The sequence below is a fragment of the Eptatretus burgeri genome, chromosome 1 (assembly GCF_056783735.1).
Source record: "Eptatretus burgeri isolate ZD-2024b chromosome 1, Ebu_testis_v1, whole genome shotgun sequence".
Lineage (NCBI taxonomy): Eukaryota > Metazoa > Chordata > Myxini > Myxiniformes > Myxinidae > Eptatretus > Eptatretus burgeri.
This window is the reverse complement of record NC_140961.1, coordinates 23222318-23238920: the sequence shown is the minus strand read 5'-3', so window position 1 is coordinate 23238920 and position 16603 is coordinate 23222318. Positions and strand designations below refer to the sequence as shown.

The 16603-nt window shown below is 50.0% G+C and overlaps 1 protein-coding gene across 1 annotated transcript in view; it reads left to right on the top strand.

Annotated features, from left to right (window-relative positions):
* LOC147034024 (calcium-dependent protein kinase 4-like) overlaps positions 1-16603 on the top strand; it is a 37027-nt gene that overhangs the window by 19038 nt on the left and 1386 nt on the right. Inside the window, exons 3-6 of the mRNA XM_085875353.1 lie at positions 10343-10481; positions 13484-13591; positions 14650-14793; positions 16319-16561. Of these exons, the coding sequence (XP_085731479.1) occupies positions 10343-10481; positions 13484-13591; positions 14650-14793; positions 16319-16561 (634 nt within the window). The remainder of the gene's footprint in view (positions 1-10342; positions 10482-13483; positions 13592-14649; positions 14794-16318; positions 16562-16603) is intronic.

Here is a 16603-nt window from a genome sequence, read left to right as displayed (position 1 = left end):
TTCTCCAATTCGGACATTGCTTGAAATTCCAGGTGTCTCAGGATGCGTGGAGTTTATGTGACTGATCGGCGATCATGAATCGCTGGCCAGGCCAGCCATTCCTTCTCAACCCTTTTGTTGGAGTGTTTGTTTGCATGCTTAAGCGACTTGGCGAGTGCTACACAAGCTGCTTGGTTGTTCGTTTCCAAGCCATAGCCATACACGGCAAAAGTATTCCCGCTGTCACTGAATATATCGATCGACTTGAACAAAGTTCAGGCCCTACTCACCTGCGCTTGGCTCTGCATTGTTGTGTGGTCCCACAGGCGGTGGTTCGCTGAAAATGTGCAATTTTATTTTGACGTTTCCCATTTTCGTATGATCTTCTTTCGTGATATGACCTGTCACTTCGACATAGAAAGATACAAAAAAAATTAAACGTTTCAATTTTAAAAGGTTCTTCAACCATTTTCTTGGAGTGCTTGCTTGGAGCACTCTTCAAGCTCCGATCTCAACAAGCTTCCTTGGCGACACCACGGCACTGTTCTCCATTGGGACATCTCCGGAGTTAGGAAGGCAAAATAACTGATGTGATTACAATGAGAAAAATGTTTTCACTTGTTACAAAGCAATTACTTGCCACATCATGGCAGGATAGCTGAGAGGTATGCATGTTTGCTATAAGCTGTCAAAGGGCGGAGGAGCTCCTTGTGAGCCAACAGCCATCCATATCTAGTGCCCAACTGTGTCTGCAGACATCGTCATGCAGTTGGGTTACTTTTTTATTAGGAGGTTGGTGGCAGGATTCGCACTCCGGCCACCATAAAACCCTTCATTCCGCAAAACACAAAAACGCAAAAAAATCTGAAAACCCACTCCGAGGGAGTACCTCCTGTGCAGCTTCCCTTCGCAGGGCAGCTCACCGGATGATGGGATTGGGGCAAAGCCTTCAGGACCCCCAATCTTTTATGATAGGAGGGAAACCACGGGGTAACATCCCTGGGTCAAATTGTGGGAGAGTGTGTCGGAGTGGTGCTGAGGTGTCGTCCACCAGACGGCGGTCTCCTTGGGTTAACCTGAGGCGGTCCGTTTGGGTGGGTGCCTGGAATCTCCTATCCCTAAGAGAGGATGATCACCTGTCTCTGTTATCATCTGAGCTCAAGCGTTTGAACATCGGGATTGCAGCTCTCTCTGAGGTTCGGAGACCGGATTGCGGCGAGATCATGGTGGGTGGTTACACCTACTATTGGTCTGGTCGCTCTGATGGTTACCATACCCAAGGAGTTGCTGTAGCTGTGTCCAATAAGCTGACCCCAATGATAATTGAGGTAACACCGGCCAACGAGCGTATTATGAGATTAAGGATTCGTCACTCCTTAGGTGTCATTTCCCTGGTCTCTGTTTATGCTCCGACTGAGGCGAGTGATCTCACCGTGAAGGATGCATCCTACGCCACGCTCGAGTCTGTGGTTGATCAGTGCCCCAGACGAGATACACTTCTAGTCTTGGGGGATTTCAATGCATCGACTGGAACTGATAGGGATGGTTATGAGGTGTGTGTTGGTCCCCATGGGTCAGGAACTATGAACCAGAATAGCACTAAGTTCCTTGACTTTGCAAGAAGTCATGAACTGAGGGTGGCTGGTTCATGGTTTCAGCGCCCACAAGCTCATCGCTGGACTTGGTATTCCAACGCTGGCGGTGTGGCAAAGGAGATTGACCATGTCCTCATTGATGGTCGTTGGAGGATGATCCAGAACTGCAGGGTCTACCGGAGTGCTCAGTTCCTCAATACTGACCACAGGCTTGTTGTAGCAACTCTAAAGCTGGACCTTAAATCCTGGAGAATGGTACCATCCCAGCCGAGGATGGATGTTGGCAAGCTCAGGGATGAGAGAGTAGCTGAGGAGTTTGCGAACAGGCTGAGTGGACACTTGGGGGGTCTGGATGCTTTGGGGGGTCCTGAAGAGTTGTGGAGTGCCTTCAAGACCACCTTCCTTGATGTTGCCGGTGGATGTCTTGGAACTCACCGCAGGGCCAACAAGAATTTTGTCTCTTAAGGGACACTGGATACTGTTGACCAGAGTCGCAGGGCCAGGCTGAATGGCAGAGCTGAGCTGTTCAGGGAGCTGAGGCGTAAAACTGTACGTGCAATGAGGGTGGACAAGGAGGCCTATGTGCGAGGAATCTGTGAGGGGGTAGAGCATCACCTGTGGACAGGTGATTCTCGTCCTGCTTACAGGGGAATTCGCGCATTGCGTTCATCCAAGCCCATCCCTCGGAGCACTGCAGTTTGAGCAGAGAGTGGTAGGCTCTTGACAGAGGAGTCTGAAGTGAAGGCCCGCTGGGCCGGTTACTTTGAGCGGTTGTACCGGGCTGATCCACCAGCTGTCGAGTTGGACGTCAAGGGTGTTACAATCCCTGTTGCTGACCCTCAAATCAACTGTGGTCCACCTTTCGCTTGTGGAAACACGGGCTGCGGTGAACCGGTTGAAACGGGGCAAAGCTCCAGGGATCTGTGGCATCCATGCTGAACTTCTCAAGGCTGGTGGAAGTGCTGCACTCGTGTCGTTGCATGCAGTTTTGTGCTCTGCCTGGAACACAGGCATCATCCCAACTGACTGGAAGAGGGGCCTTGTTGTCCCTCTCTGGAAAGGGAAGGGTGATCGCCAAGACGGCAACAACTACCGAGGGGTGACGCTGCTCTCAGTGCCGGGCAAGGTCTTTGCTCGGATAATTCTTGATAGGGTTCGCCACCATCTGCTTGATCACCAGCGTCCTGAACAGTCAGGCTTTACACCAAAGAGGTCAACGATTGAACATATCCTTGTTCTTCGTGTCCTCACCGAACGCAGACGAGAGTTTCAGCAGGGGCTGCTTGCACCCTATGTTGATCTCTGTAAAGCGTTCGATTCAGTGAATCGGGAGGTCCTCTGGAGGATTCTTGGTCTTCGTGGGGTGCCACCAAAACTGATCGATCTGATGTCTGAACTCTATTCTGGTACTGAGAGTGCTGTGAAGTGTGGTGGTACCATCTCTGACTTATTTCCAGTTGTTACTGGAGTTCATCAGGGGTGTGTACTGGCCCCCACACTTTTCAGCACTTGTATGGACCGCATTTTAGGGAGGATGTCGGAGAGATCAAGCTGCGGTGCATCGTTTGGGAATGTCAAGATCTCGGACCTTGATTTTGCAGATGATGCAGTCATCTTTGCGGAGGCTTTAGCTATCCTTTTGGGGGCCCTCGAGGTGCTGAATGAGGAGTCAGAGCTGCTGGGATTACGGGTTTCTTGTGTCAAAACTAAGATCCAGGAGTGACACCTTGGATGCTGCTGTCCTGTCTGTGTCTGTTTGTGGTGAGGATGTTAAGGTCGTGGAGAGATTCACTTACCTTGGCAGTGATATTCATGTCTCTGCTGGCTGTGAGTCAGAGGTCAATAGACGTCTGGGTCGGGCCTGGGGAGTCATGGATTCACTGGATCATGGGGTGTGGCGCTGCCGGTACCTGTGTGGGAGGAAGAAAGTCCGAGTCTTCAGGTCCTTGGTACTTCCAGTCTTGCTCTATGGATGCGAGACTTGGACTCTGACCAAGGATCTGAGATGGAGACTTAATTCCTTTGGTACCAGGTCTCTTCGGAGAATCCTTGGCTATCGCTGGTCGGATTTTGTGTCCAACGAGCGGTTGCTGAGAGACTCGGATGAGATTTGTTACCTGCATAGTCCGTGAGCGTCAGTTGCGGCTGTATGGACATGTGGCTCGTTTTCCTGACGCTGATCCTGCTCAACAGATTCTCTCAATGGGGGAGTCTCATGAGTGGAGGAGGCCAGTGGGCCGACCACGCACCTCGTGGTTGCAGCAGGTTGACCATCAAGGAGATTGGGATGGGCCTGGCATCTGCCTGGGGGATGGCCAGACGGAGGCCCCTGGAGTACCGGCGGAAAGTGGACGCAGTGACGCGCTGTTCTGGCACATGCTTCCATACCTGGCCTGACCTATAAGCTGTCTCACCTGGGTTTGAATCCTGACACAGCTTGAAACTGTCATCCCAGTGTTTCACAGGCAGGGTGATTCATTAATTTGTGTGCTGTCTCTGGAATGGACGTTAAACTCGATGCCGCATCTGCAGGAATCTGCCCTCTCCCTCTCCTCACTCTCTCCTCTCCTCACTCTCCCCTCATGCTCTCCTTCCCTCACTATCTCTTGCCTTCACTCTCCCCTCCCCCCACTCTCCCCTCACTGCTCTCACCTCTCTCTCTCTCTCTCTCTCTCTCTCTCTCTCTCTCTCTCTCTCTCTCTCTCTCTCTCTCTCTCTCTCTCTCTCTCTCTCTCTCTCTCTCTCTCCTCTCCCTCTCCCTCTCCCTCTCCCTCTCCCTCTCCCTCTCCCTCTCCCTCTCCCTCTCCCTCTCCCTCTCCCTCTCCCTCTCCCTCTCTCCCTCTCCCTCTCCCTCTCCCTCTCCCTCTCCCTCTCCCTCTCCCTCTCCTCTCCCTCTCCCTCTCCCTCTCCCTCTCTCCCTCTCCCTCTCCCTCTCCCTCTCTCTCTCCCTCTCCCTCTCTCTCTCTCTCTCTCTCTCTCCCTCTCCCTGTCTTTCTCCCACCCCACTCTCTCCTCTCCCTCTATCTCCCACCCCTCTCCCTCTCCCTCTCCCTCTCCCTTACTCTCCCACACCTCTCCCTCTCTCTCCTACCCCTCTCCCTCTATCTCCCACCCCTCTCGCTCTATCTCCCACCCCTCTCGCTCTATCTCCCACCCTCTCGCTCTATCTCCCACCCCTCTCGCTCTATCTCCCACCCCTCTCGCTCTATCTCCCACCCCTCTCGCTCTATCTCCCACCCCTCTCGCTCTATCTCCCACCCCTCTCGCTCTATCTCCCACCCCTCTCGCTCTATCTCCCACCCCTCTCGCTCTATCTCCCACCCCTCTCGCTCTATCTCCCACCCCTCTCGCTCTATCTCCCACCCCTCTCGCTCTATCTCCCACCCCTCTCGCTCTATCTCCCACCCCTCTCGCTCTATCTCCCACCCCTCTCGCTCTATCTCCCACCCCTCTCGCTCTATCTCCCACCCCTCTCGCTCTATCTCCCACCCCTCTCGCTCTATCTCCCACCCCTCTCGCTCTATCTCCCACCCCTCTCGCTCTATCTCCCACCCCTCTCGCTCTATCTCCCACCCCTCTCGCTCTATCTCCCACCCCTCTCGCTCTATCTCCCACCCTCTATCTCTCTCTATCTCTCTCTCTCTCTCTCTCTCTCTCTCTCTCTCTCTCTCTCTCTCTCTCTCTCTCTCTCTCTCTCTCTCTCTCTCTCTCTCTCTCTCTTCCTTTCTCTCTCCCACCCTCTCCCTGTCTTTCTCCCACCCCACTCTCTCCCTCCCACCCCTCTCGCTCTATCTCCCACCCCTCTCGCTCTATCTCCCACCCCTCTCGCTCTATCCCCCACCCCTCTCGCTCTCCCTCCCACCCCTCTCGCTCTATCCCCCACCCCGCTCGCTCGACCTCCCACCCCTCTCGCTCTATCTCCCACCCCTCTCGCTCTATCTCCCACCCCTCTCGCTCTATCTCCCACCCCTCTCGCTCTATCTCCCACCCCTCTCGCTCTATCTCCCACCCCTTTCGCTATATCTCCCACCCCTCTCGCTCTTTCTCCCACCCCTCTCGCTCTATCTCCCACCCCTCTCGCTCTATCTCCCACCCCTCTCGCTGAATCTACCACCCCTCTCGCTCCATTTACCACCCCTCTAGGTCCATCTCCCACCCCTCTCGCTCCATCTCCCACCCCTCTCGCTCCATCTCCCACCCCTCTCGCTCCATCTCCCACCCCTCTCGCTCCATCTCCCACCCCTCTCGCTCCATCTCCCACCATCTCGCTCCATCTCCCACCCTCTCGCTCCATCTCCCACCCCTCTCGCTCCATCTCCCACCCCTCTCGCTCCATCTCCCACCCCTCTCGCTCCATCTCCCACCCCTCTCGCTCCATCTCCCACCATCTCGCTCCATCTCCCACCCCTCTCGCTCCATCTCCCACCCCTCTCGCTCCATCTCCCACCCCGCCCGCTCCATCTCCCACCCCTCTCGCTCCCTCTCCCACCCCTCTCGCTCCTTCTCCCACCCCTCTCGCTCCATCTCCCACCCCTCTCGCTCCATCTCCCCCCCCTCTCGCTCCCTCTCCCACCCCTCTCCCTCCCTCTCCCCCCCCTCTCGCTCCATCTCCCACCCCTCTCGCTCCATCTCCCACCCCTCTCGCTCCATCTCCCACCCCTCTCGCTCCATCTCCCACCCCTCTCGCTCCATCTCCCACCCCTCTTCCTCTCTCGCCCACACCTCTCCCTCCCCTCTCCTCTCCCCATCTCCCCTCCCCTTCCTCTCTCTCCCATGCCTCTCTCTCCCACCCCACTCTCCTTCCCCTACAAACCTCCCCCTCTGTTAAGGGGACTGTTCAGCACTGACGGTTAAGTTAAAAAATTTAAAATGGCTCCCCCATAGTGTAGCATGCACAAATCAGATTCTGAGTGAGCCGATTGGAGAGGTGCAAAGGTCGCTACATGTGTGAGCATGCAGACAGGCCTTTGCTCGGTAGATAGCATGGGTTTTAAATGTTCCTACCCGGTTTTATATCGAACCCGACAGTTAAAAAGAAAATATTGCTTTTTAGGTGCATTTTATCGCCCTTCCTTTCCCCTCCCCTCACGCTACCTTCCCTTGCCTGCCCTTCACTTCATGCTGCCTTTTCTTCCCTTCCCCTCACACCACATTCTGTTCGCCTCACGCTGCCTTCCCTTCCCCTCACACTTACCTCCTCCCAAACCCCCTCCCCTCTCCACCCTCGTGGACATCTCCAGGCAGTCTCTGCATGCTGTATTAACATGCTGTTTTAACATACCCCATTTTGTTCAAAACTGTACTACCGCCCCCCACCCCAATTCTCCACAAGTCCCACAAGCAAACGTAAGTCAAAAGAACCCTTTCCCCCATTCCCCCCTCAAGTCCCCCGACCGAACGCAAATCTAGAACCCCCTCCTTATCTCCTCCCGACCTCCCTTCCCACTTCCCTACTTTCCCCTCCTCTATCCTCCATCCTCCTCACTCCAACCCCCCTCTCCAGAGTGTATAGCAACATTTGGTGAGGCATTGCTCTCCCCCTTCCTTACTTTCCCACCCCTTCCGAGCTCCCCCACTCCTTCGTGCTCTCTATATCTATCTATCTCTCTCTCTCTCTCTCTCTCTCTCTCTCTCTCTCTCTCTCTCTCTCTCTCTCTCTCTCTCTCTCTCTCTCTCTCTCTCTCTCTCTCTCTCTCTCTCTCTCTCTCTCTCTCTCTCTCCTCTCCCTCTCCCTCTCCCTCTCCCCCTCCCTCTCCCCCTCTCCCCCTCTCTCTCCCCCTCTCTCTCTCCCTCTCTCCCCCTCTCTCTCCCCTCTCTCTCCCCTCTCTCTCCCCCTCTCTCTCCCCCTCTCTCTCTCCCCCTCTCCCTCCCCCTCTCTCTCCCCCTCTCTCTCCCCTCTCTCTCCCCCTCTCTCTCCCCCTCTCTCTCCCCCTCTCTCTCCCCCTCTCTCTCCCCCTCTCTCTCCCTCTCTCTCTCTTTCTTCCTCCCTTAATACTCCTGTCAGCAAAGTGACAGGTTCTATTTGCTAGTTGTTAAATAAATGTGCCTGGTTTTGGGTTTGGATTCTGCTCGTTGTGGTGGTCTCAATTGGTGATTTCGGTATTGTTAGATGAGCTGGCTGAATGTAACTGTTAGACGAGCTGGTGAAAGCGATCCGGGTCAGAGTGCTCGTGAGCTATGGTTGTTAGACCAGATTAGGAAGGTTGCGAACTCCTATCGGCACATCACTCGGTTAATTACACGGTCCCAAGGAATATTGTAACGTGACAAACAGGTCTGGGAACTTGCTTGGGCTGTGGACTAAGCTCGAGGTTGCGGTTGTTTTGACATAACCCACGGAACTTGAACCGGGTAACCAGAATGGGCCGCGGTTTTTACAATTGGTGTCAGGAGTGGGATGTGAACCCGGATCCTCCTCACCTCCTGTCCTGAGGTGTGAGTAATCACACCTCAAAGCTAAAATGCAGAGCCAGACGTACAATTTTTTTTATAACCAACCACCACAATGTTAAGCCAGGAGGGGCAAAGCTGGTTTGACAATATCATGACCCAATTGGACATGGAGGTGAAAGGACCACTTGAGGGTGCGATGGAGTCCTCCTCACTACCCAGTAGCTCTATACATACCCCTTCAAGAAATCCAGTAGCCCCATAGATACCTCCTCAACAAACCCAAACACACAGAAGCAGCAGGGCGGCTTTACACAGCAGCAGGGAAACAGCCCAGACCCAAGGCAGATTGATCCAGAGGTGGAGTCAGCGGGCATTGTGGGACCGACCAGGTATGTGGATATGATTGATAATGATGCGAACGGAGAATTGGAGGTACAGTTAACAGAGGTCTGGATAGGGTCTCTCCCCAGGGTGGTGTCTGAGCCTGTGTGCATACCTGTGAGTGCATGCATGGTGTGCAAGTCCTTTGCGAAAGCTGCTCAAATTCACGTCCAAGGCCGGTGACATGGTGGTGGAGGGGTGAAGGTTACACGGCCAGTTTGCGAAGCATATGCTTTGGCCTATGGGGAGCAGCTGTGCCGTGGGATCAAAGTCACGTGGCTCGTGCATACTGGCCCTGTTATGCGGAAGGACCATACGTGCATACTGGCCCGGGTATGGGGAAGCTCATGAGCAGGCTGAACAGTGCAGTAAGCATGAGTCATGCCCCTGTGAGTGAGGTGTGTAGCATGGACAGAATGAAAGAAGGATGGAGGAATGCAGGCGGGGGAGCCGCTCTTAGTGATGGACAGTGTAGTGTTAGAGGCAGAGCGATTCCCCCAGGGATTAGTGAGCACGGCTCATGCTCGGGGTGAGCCGAATGAGGGGACTGTGCAGGAAATGGGCCCTGAGGGCATACAGATTTGTGGGCCCGAGTACCGAGGTGCCACGTGCCAGTGAGTGCACGAGTGGGGGCAGCCAGAGAGAGCTTCCGCAGAATTTGGCAAGGAGCAGTAAAATTCGACGGTGGCTTCAGCGTCCCATTTAAGTCAGGTTGGGAGCTTGCAGATCGAACCACACAGCCCAGCCACGAAATTGTGCAAAACACAGAGTGAACATTGGAGGGCGAGACACAAAATTGGTAGAGCACCAGCACAGCACGCAGCGTGGCGAGTAAATTTAGTGACAGAACCACAGTAAAGGGGGGTTAAAGTTGAGAACATGTTTTTTTTTAATGATGTTAGGATAGTTAGAGATGCTCCCCTTTTGCACCATTGTTGATGTCTGCAGCTGCTGGAGTTAAACAGAGTGGAGTAAATGGATGTTGAGTGGACCCATTAAGTCACAAATTGTTTGTATAGGGGTAGGCACACCCCCTATCGGGCTGCTCCACCAGCGAGCCTTGTGAGCCACGCTACCTCATTGTTTATTGTCACCATGCATGCCTTGATCTTCATCCCGGGAGATAGTTTAGCTTATGGATTAGTGGGCCCCGGGAGCAAGAGATCAGTTCAGAGGGATTTAGAGGGGCAGGAGCTGGTACGGAATAACGGGATTAGCACGTGGTCCACCATCAACCCCATTCCGGTGAAACTCCCAAAATCAGGAATCACTGTTCACCTCCACTCATTTGTTCCATCCCCCCTCCCCCCCCCCCCGCCGCATATCTTTGATAAAGTAACAAAACAGTCCCAGGAATAGCTTCTTCTTGTATTCAACATGGTTATTCTGAGCTGGCTGTTTGTTGAAGTGCTTAAACACCGGTGTTTTTTTTTTCTCCACTAGCTTGTGTGGATTTGATTCCCACGGCCAATCACTCTCATCAAAACGCACTCAGTACATGTGGCAAGTGTGCTGAACACCCCTCAACATGAGTTGGAGGAGACTTGTTACTGCAGGGACTGAACTAGCTTGGTTTATGGTTTTTACCTTCGTTATTCCAATGTACACGAGTGATGCTGTTTCACAACACATCTCATACAAACGTAGAATTATTCACAGCCATCTTACCTTTGTAACTGCCATCTTGTTTGAAAGCTTGGTGCAACAGGTTTTTGTTGCTCAGGTGGATGGGACTTTTCCGAAATATCAGGTCCTTGTATTGAATATCATCATGATTATCTCACCTTACTATCATGATTTGTCCAATGATCAGCTTGAACAGGAAATTGAGTTGTGGTTGAGTCATAATTATTCCCAACAGACTCGTCAGCAAAGCAAATGGTTTGTGCGATGCTAAAAATGCTTCTTAAACTTAAGGAGAAATTACATATCAGGAAATACGTATGCAAGCGATAACGCAGGTGCGGATGTGAAGGTGTTGGTCGGTGTTGCAGGCGGTTAGACCACAAGAATGTGGTGAAACTCCTGGGCGAGCCTTTGAGAGCCGGGGGACATTGGATCCTCCCGTTGGAGCTCATCGATGGAAGTGACCTTGAGGCTGTACTTTTTCAGCCACACACAACTAGTCTGCAGGTGAGGGCTTTCTTTTCTACCAGAGCGAGGCTCATGGAAGAGCAAGGTTAAATTGGCGGTGGGGTAGCAGGCCAACAATTGGGCACAACTGGAAAGAGGATAAATGAACATGAAAGGAAGAGAGAAAGAGAATGGGAGGAAACACTGAAACCAGCGAGTAAGAGGGTTGGGAGAGGAGGGGTTCATGGGGGGGAATAAAGATCATGGGTCAGGATGGGCGGGACGACACGAAGTGGCGGTGTCCTACTCGAAGTCCTGGAGGGAAGAGTTGGAAAGAACGGCCTCTGTGAGGTGGTTCCATCGATGGGAGAAGCGAAGAATAAAAGTGGTTTTGAATATAACGAATCATTGCGATTAGGGTTAGAGTTAGGGTGTATATCCATTGAGTCCCATTTGAATTCAGGAGCATCCATTTTCATGATTCACTACCTTCATCCACCAAATGTATGATAGCATTCCAGAAATGGCCAACAAGCGTTACGGTGACATAAGCTTCGGAGTGTTCCACTGACTCCATCCTTGTTTGCTTTGGTTTGTTACCGATAAATGACGAACTTGTATTGGCAGTTACAACACAAGTATTCGGCTCCTGGCTATTCAGGCGCATCAAAGGATTCTTCGATCTTGTTCTGATTTGCAAAATGAAGGAATTTTTGTCAAAATTACTTTGTGGGGTAGAACGCTAACTCGCAATAGTCGTGCTCGCCTCTGATAGGTCTAGTACTTGCTTTTCCACAAGGGTGTCCCGAGGTTAATCTGCACCTTTGGTCTGTGAAATATGAAATAAAGGTGAAGTTTTGGAAATGTGTCCTATTTTTCAAGCTAAATCCCCAAATACATGTTCACGTTTGTCTCATTCGTGTCGTAATGCCTTACTGCTGAAGCTTAGGAAAACAGGAAAATCTTGAGGATTTCAGGATGTCTGCCTTCACATCCTCATCGCATTGAAATGAGATTCCATTTACGATGCCACCTGAGTGATCTGGACACATTGAAGACGAGTCTGGGTGATCGTAGTAATGCTGTTCAAGCGGTTCCTATCCCAATTGTCTTCTGATCAAATGAGATATTTTGGAAGCATCTCTACCCCCCTCGCTCCTCTTACCCCCTACCTACTCCCCCCCCCCTTTCGTAACCCACACCACTTTATAGAATGTCAGGTGCATCAAAGAACGGTGATGTCTTGCTAGCACTTCGTTTGTCAGGGTCACTAGACTTCATGACGGTACACTCTTATTTTCATCTTTCACTCTGATGGGTGATCTTGTTTGAAGAGTAAAACACTTTCTTCCGACATCTTTATTTTGGGTAATGTATAGGCAACAGGCAACTGCTTCAAAACGTAACTCTGGTAATGTACATAAAGCAAAACATGCCAACCGCTTATGGTGCATATCCTTTTCTATAATTCACGGAACCTTGTGTTTGTTTGTCAGGGTACTCCTACAGTTTTGGGCCAATTCCATCCAGACTTGCTAAAGAGGATCAGCATGACCCCAATTCATGTATCGGAGAGTTTTTTTTATCTTTGCCGGTGGTCTTTGGGGGGTGAGGAGGGGAGATGCAAATTCTCGATGTGAATGTGTATCGTGTAGCGCCGCCTCCAGGTAGGGGAGGGTATTACAAGTCCCCACCATTTACAGTATGGTATTCCTGTCCCCACGTTTTCCAGTGCAGTGAGGGGTTTTGAATTATAAGCAGAAGGTATATTTCTGCTTCATGCACATAACCCAGGTTATTTTTTTTTTCCGATACAGAGCTGTCACTTGCCTATGCACCGCCCAAATAAAGGTATGCGTCAGGAGAACGTGTTGCATGCTTGGAACAAGATCGCTCATCGGGCGGATACTCTGCTAGTACAATATAATACACTGTGGTTACTTAGCTCAGATAATTCCAATTGCACTGGGCCATAGGCAGACACCAGAGGCCTGAAGGCTGAGGTCTGTACGTACCGTCGCCTTCACAAGGCCCATGACTTCGTTGGCTCCAACCTTTCCATATTTGATGATCCTTTTATCAGTCACTTTGGTTATTTTGCACTGAACAGAAAACTTATAGGAAGGGTATGGAGATTGTGAATATGACACGTCCGAAGATGTCTTCGGTTTAACAAAATGGCGGACGCATGATTTTTTTTTTTTTTTCAGGTTACAATAGTGGTTGGTTCGGGCCAGCTTTCCAGCCAATGGGTGAAGAGCAGACAAACATACAAACACTTGCTCCATTATATATATAATATATATTAACTTTCATATACGATCTCCGGCAGGCAGGGATGGTTCATGGCGATGTCCTCAGGGCCTTCCCAAATGTCGTCACCCGTTATGTTTTTTTGTGGTCGTGAAGCAGCGAAGTGGCGGAAGTGTCTTCGTTGACTAAAAAAACCTTCATATGTGCGTGAAGAAACACTTCGTTAAAAACAATGCCATTTCCTCTTGTGTTGCCCTTTTCCACCAAAAACATTTTGTACGATATAAATACTTTCTGTTCACTCAAATATTATAACATGAGTTCACTCACAAGGGACTTATACACAGGAGGAGGCTGTTAGACCTATCAGTACCTGAGCTTCATCGTTTTGCCAACCTGTGGTCATTTGTCTCTGCTCTTCTATCCTTTATAAATGATAAGCTGTAAGCAAGGAAGCAGCACATACCATTTTTGAAGGCTTTGGTATGACTCGGACCGGGTTCAAACCACTGATCTCCCAGACTCAGAGCAGCCGCTCTATCCATTACACTGCCGAGTCTGGTTAGCGGAGCACAATAATCTCGCACGACTACAGCGGAAGTCTTTAATGAAGGTACACTCGTACTTTGCTCTGGAGTGTGCAGAGGAAGTTATCTTGGTGGGCCTGGTAGAAATTTCAAAAGTTGAACGTTCGCTAACGATGTGCTTGTCCCGATTAATGCAATTGATGATAATGTTGATCACCCAAAGTGGAGATTGAGAAGTGTATTAACTTTGACTTTATTGATGTCTGTCCAATATGTGTACAGCTTTCCCGTGAGGATGAATCAAGGGTCATTCGACACATGTGCCGAGGATTGGCTTACCTCCATGGACAAAATGTTATTCATCAAGACTTAAAACCAGACAACATAATGGTAAGAACACACAACTCTCTCCTTACAGACCCTATACACCATAGCCTTTCCCTAACTTAGTGGGATGTAATTATTTTTTAAAAATTTTTGATTGATGAGTTAAAACTTCTATATTCACATCATTACAATCACCCCTCATATCTTTACGACATGAAATAATTGATTGTCCGTACTCATGTTTCTCATGTCCACATTTGTTGTGAAGTACTTACACCATGATGATCTTGACATTTTTCAAACATCTCCATTTTTTCAGTTATCTAACACTTATGGAGGAGCTTGTAACAATAACATACAGAACGAGGACATAAGGAGATTACAATGGAACTCGGTAGAGCGCGTACCTCCGCCAGGCTGAACAGTTTACATTTTGTATCCCGATGATGGGCCGGATCTGAATCCGGACCTTAAGGAAAATCGAATCGGATTGTTCTTGTCACCGAACCAACTCGTCCACCAAGTTTTGTCGTAACACTTTCGTAACTCAACTTTTTCAGATATCACATGATACAGCGTATCGTTTTTCGCCCCTTCACTCAATGGTGAAGGATCACTTAAAAAAAAATTGTCGAATCCGGATCCGAATCTTCACTAAATTCCAACCAATTCACCCTTGTCTCACACCCTACCTGCCCACCAAATTTCGTCCGAATCCGTCCACAACTTTTCGAGATATCATGCACACAAATAAACAAACAGGGTGAGCACGTAACCCCCGAACACCTTCGGTAGTGGAGGTAACAATGTGATGTGGGATTTGCACTTGAAATTCCAGTATTATGAGCCAAGTGCTCAGATGGGAACGCCAAAAAGGCCAACTCGATCCATCAATCACCCCCCCCCCCATGCTATCTTAGCTGAGTTTCCTCAAAGAAAGTTATTAAAATTATTTTCAAACCAGAACCAGAGGAAATTCAAGGATAGGGACGTGTTGGAAATTCCAGAGGTGAGAAAGAATGAAAAACTCGAAAGATTTTGAGATGATAAAACATGTACGTACACAGAGAGTTTGGAAAGTATCGAACAGTTCATGTACTGGTTACTATTTCCTCTCTCAGGTCGAGTCAAGGACCAGAAGAGCGGTTATCGTGGACTTGTCTCTGTCCAAACTTGTTCGCTACTCATCCGCTGGAGAGAGACACAGCGAGGGAGCTACAGGTGGAAACCAGGCTTACTGTGCTCCAGAAATACTTAATCATCAGGTGGGTCACAATGTTATCTCCCCAACAGAAGCTGGATGGAGGTTATGTTTTCACCCCTGTCCATCTGTATGTCTGTTTGTGAGCCGGATATCTCAAAAGGCTGTTGACGTATTCGGATGAAATTTGATGGGCAGGTTGCGTGTGTGACAAGGAAGAATTGGTTCGAGTTTGGTGAAGATACATGAATCTCATAAGCGATTCTTCACCGTGAAGAGGGAGGGCCAGAAACGATGCGTATGCACTCTCTACCAAGTTCCGTTCCAGTGTTAACATTTATTACCAACACAAACATGGAAAACAGAATTGACATCCCCTTCCCCCAAACCCCAACCACCTACACCGCACCACAACCATGCTCTTCCATCCCCGCATCCGTCGCTTGTTGGATGCAAGCCCTGCCCCTCTCAGCAAATTTGAAATGATTTATTTAATAGATATCGAAGGAATAAAACAGTCGTTTGTGTAATGTATGTGATTACACATGTAACTTAACAAAGAAGATGTGTGGCTGACCAATAGATACTGTTCGTTACAAAAAAATCCACTGACCTTGCAGTTGATGCTTACTGGTCCATTTTCTTTCTTAGTTATAAGAATATGAGGTGTAAAATTTGAGAATGACCAGACCTAGTAATTGTAGTAATTGCTAGTTTTTGAAATTCGACTTTCATTTCACTTTTAATATGTAACCAGGGAAGGAGGGGGGGGGGTTGATAGGATGCCCTAGACTCCCTAGAGGTATGCACACTCGCTTCGAAGCTGTCCAGCCTGGGTTTGAATCCCGACCCAGGTATATAACTGTCATCCTGGTGTTTCACAGGCCGGGTGATTCATCACTGTATTCAGACAGACATTAATTGGTGGATGGTGAAGAATAGGCAGGTTATCGTCGGCACCATCTTGCTATAATTCATCGTCTGTCCGTCTGTCCGTCTGTCTGTTCCCAGGTACCGCAAAAATGGCTGAACCGATCGCAACCATGTTTTGGGTTTGTAAACTCAGGACCCCTTGGAGTAAAATAGGCATAAATATAATCACATGACCCCCTTGACGGCTCCCGTAGGGAGTGGGTGCTTCTCGTCTTACTAGAATTCACCGTCTGTCTGTCTGTCTGTCTGTCTGTTCCCAGGTACCGCAAAAACGGCTGAACCGATCACAACCATTTTTTGGGATTGTAATCCTGGGACCCCTTGGAGTAAAATAGGCATAAATATAATCACATGACCCCCTTGACGGCTCCCGTAGGTAGCGGGTGCTTCTAGTGGAAAGAATTCCAAATTCTTGCCCTAACTACTGCTGGGAGAAGGATGGCAAACTGTCTAGCATGACTCTTGGCCAATAAACTGTGTCGGCAGAACCAACGCTCTGCAACAGATTATTTAGAACGACAACGTGCAGTTTTTGATTCCTGCATGTTCAGGAGTGCATGTGTGAGTTTGTTTCACGAACAATACAACGTCTTGCTTGACTATCTCTGCTTGCGTGTATCCCTACCGCATACCCTCATGACCCATCTCCTACAAAGCACTGCTCCAAGAAATCGGATACATGGGCACTTGGTAAAATGGTTGCCGAGGTTCGCCTTCGCAGACGTTTAATGCTTTCAGGCGGCGTGGGGTTAGATGCACTGCGTTTCGGCCTCCTGTCTGACCCATACTCGGATCTTCTGCTGTCCATGTTGGATTCATCCCGAGACAGACGACCGGACATGGAGGACGTTGCAAGAGAAACAGCTCGGATAGCGAGTCTCATCAAGAAGCAGTCGAAGGTACGTAGAGTTGTAAATATGCTGAGATTTTGAGAAGATGAT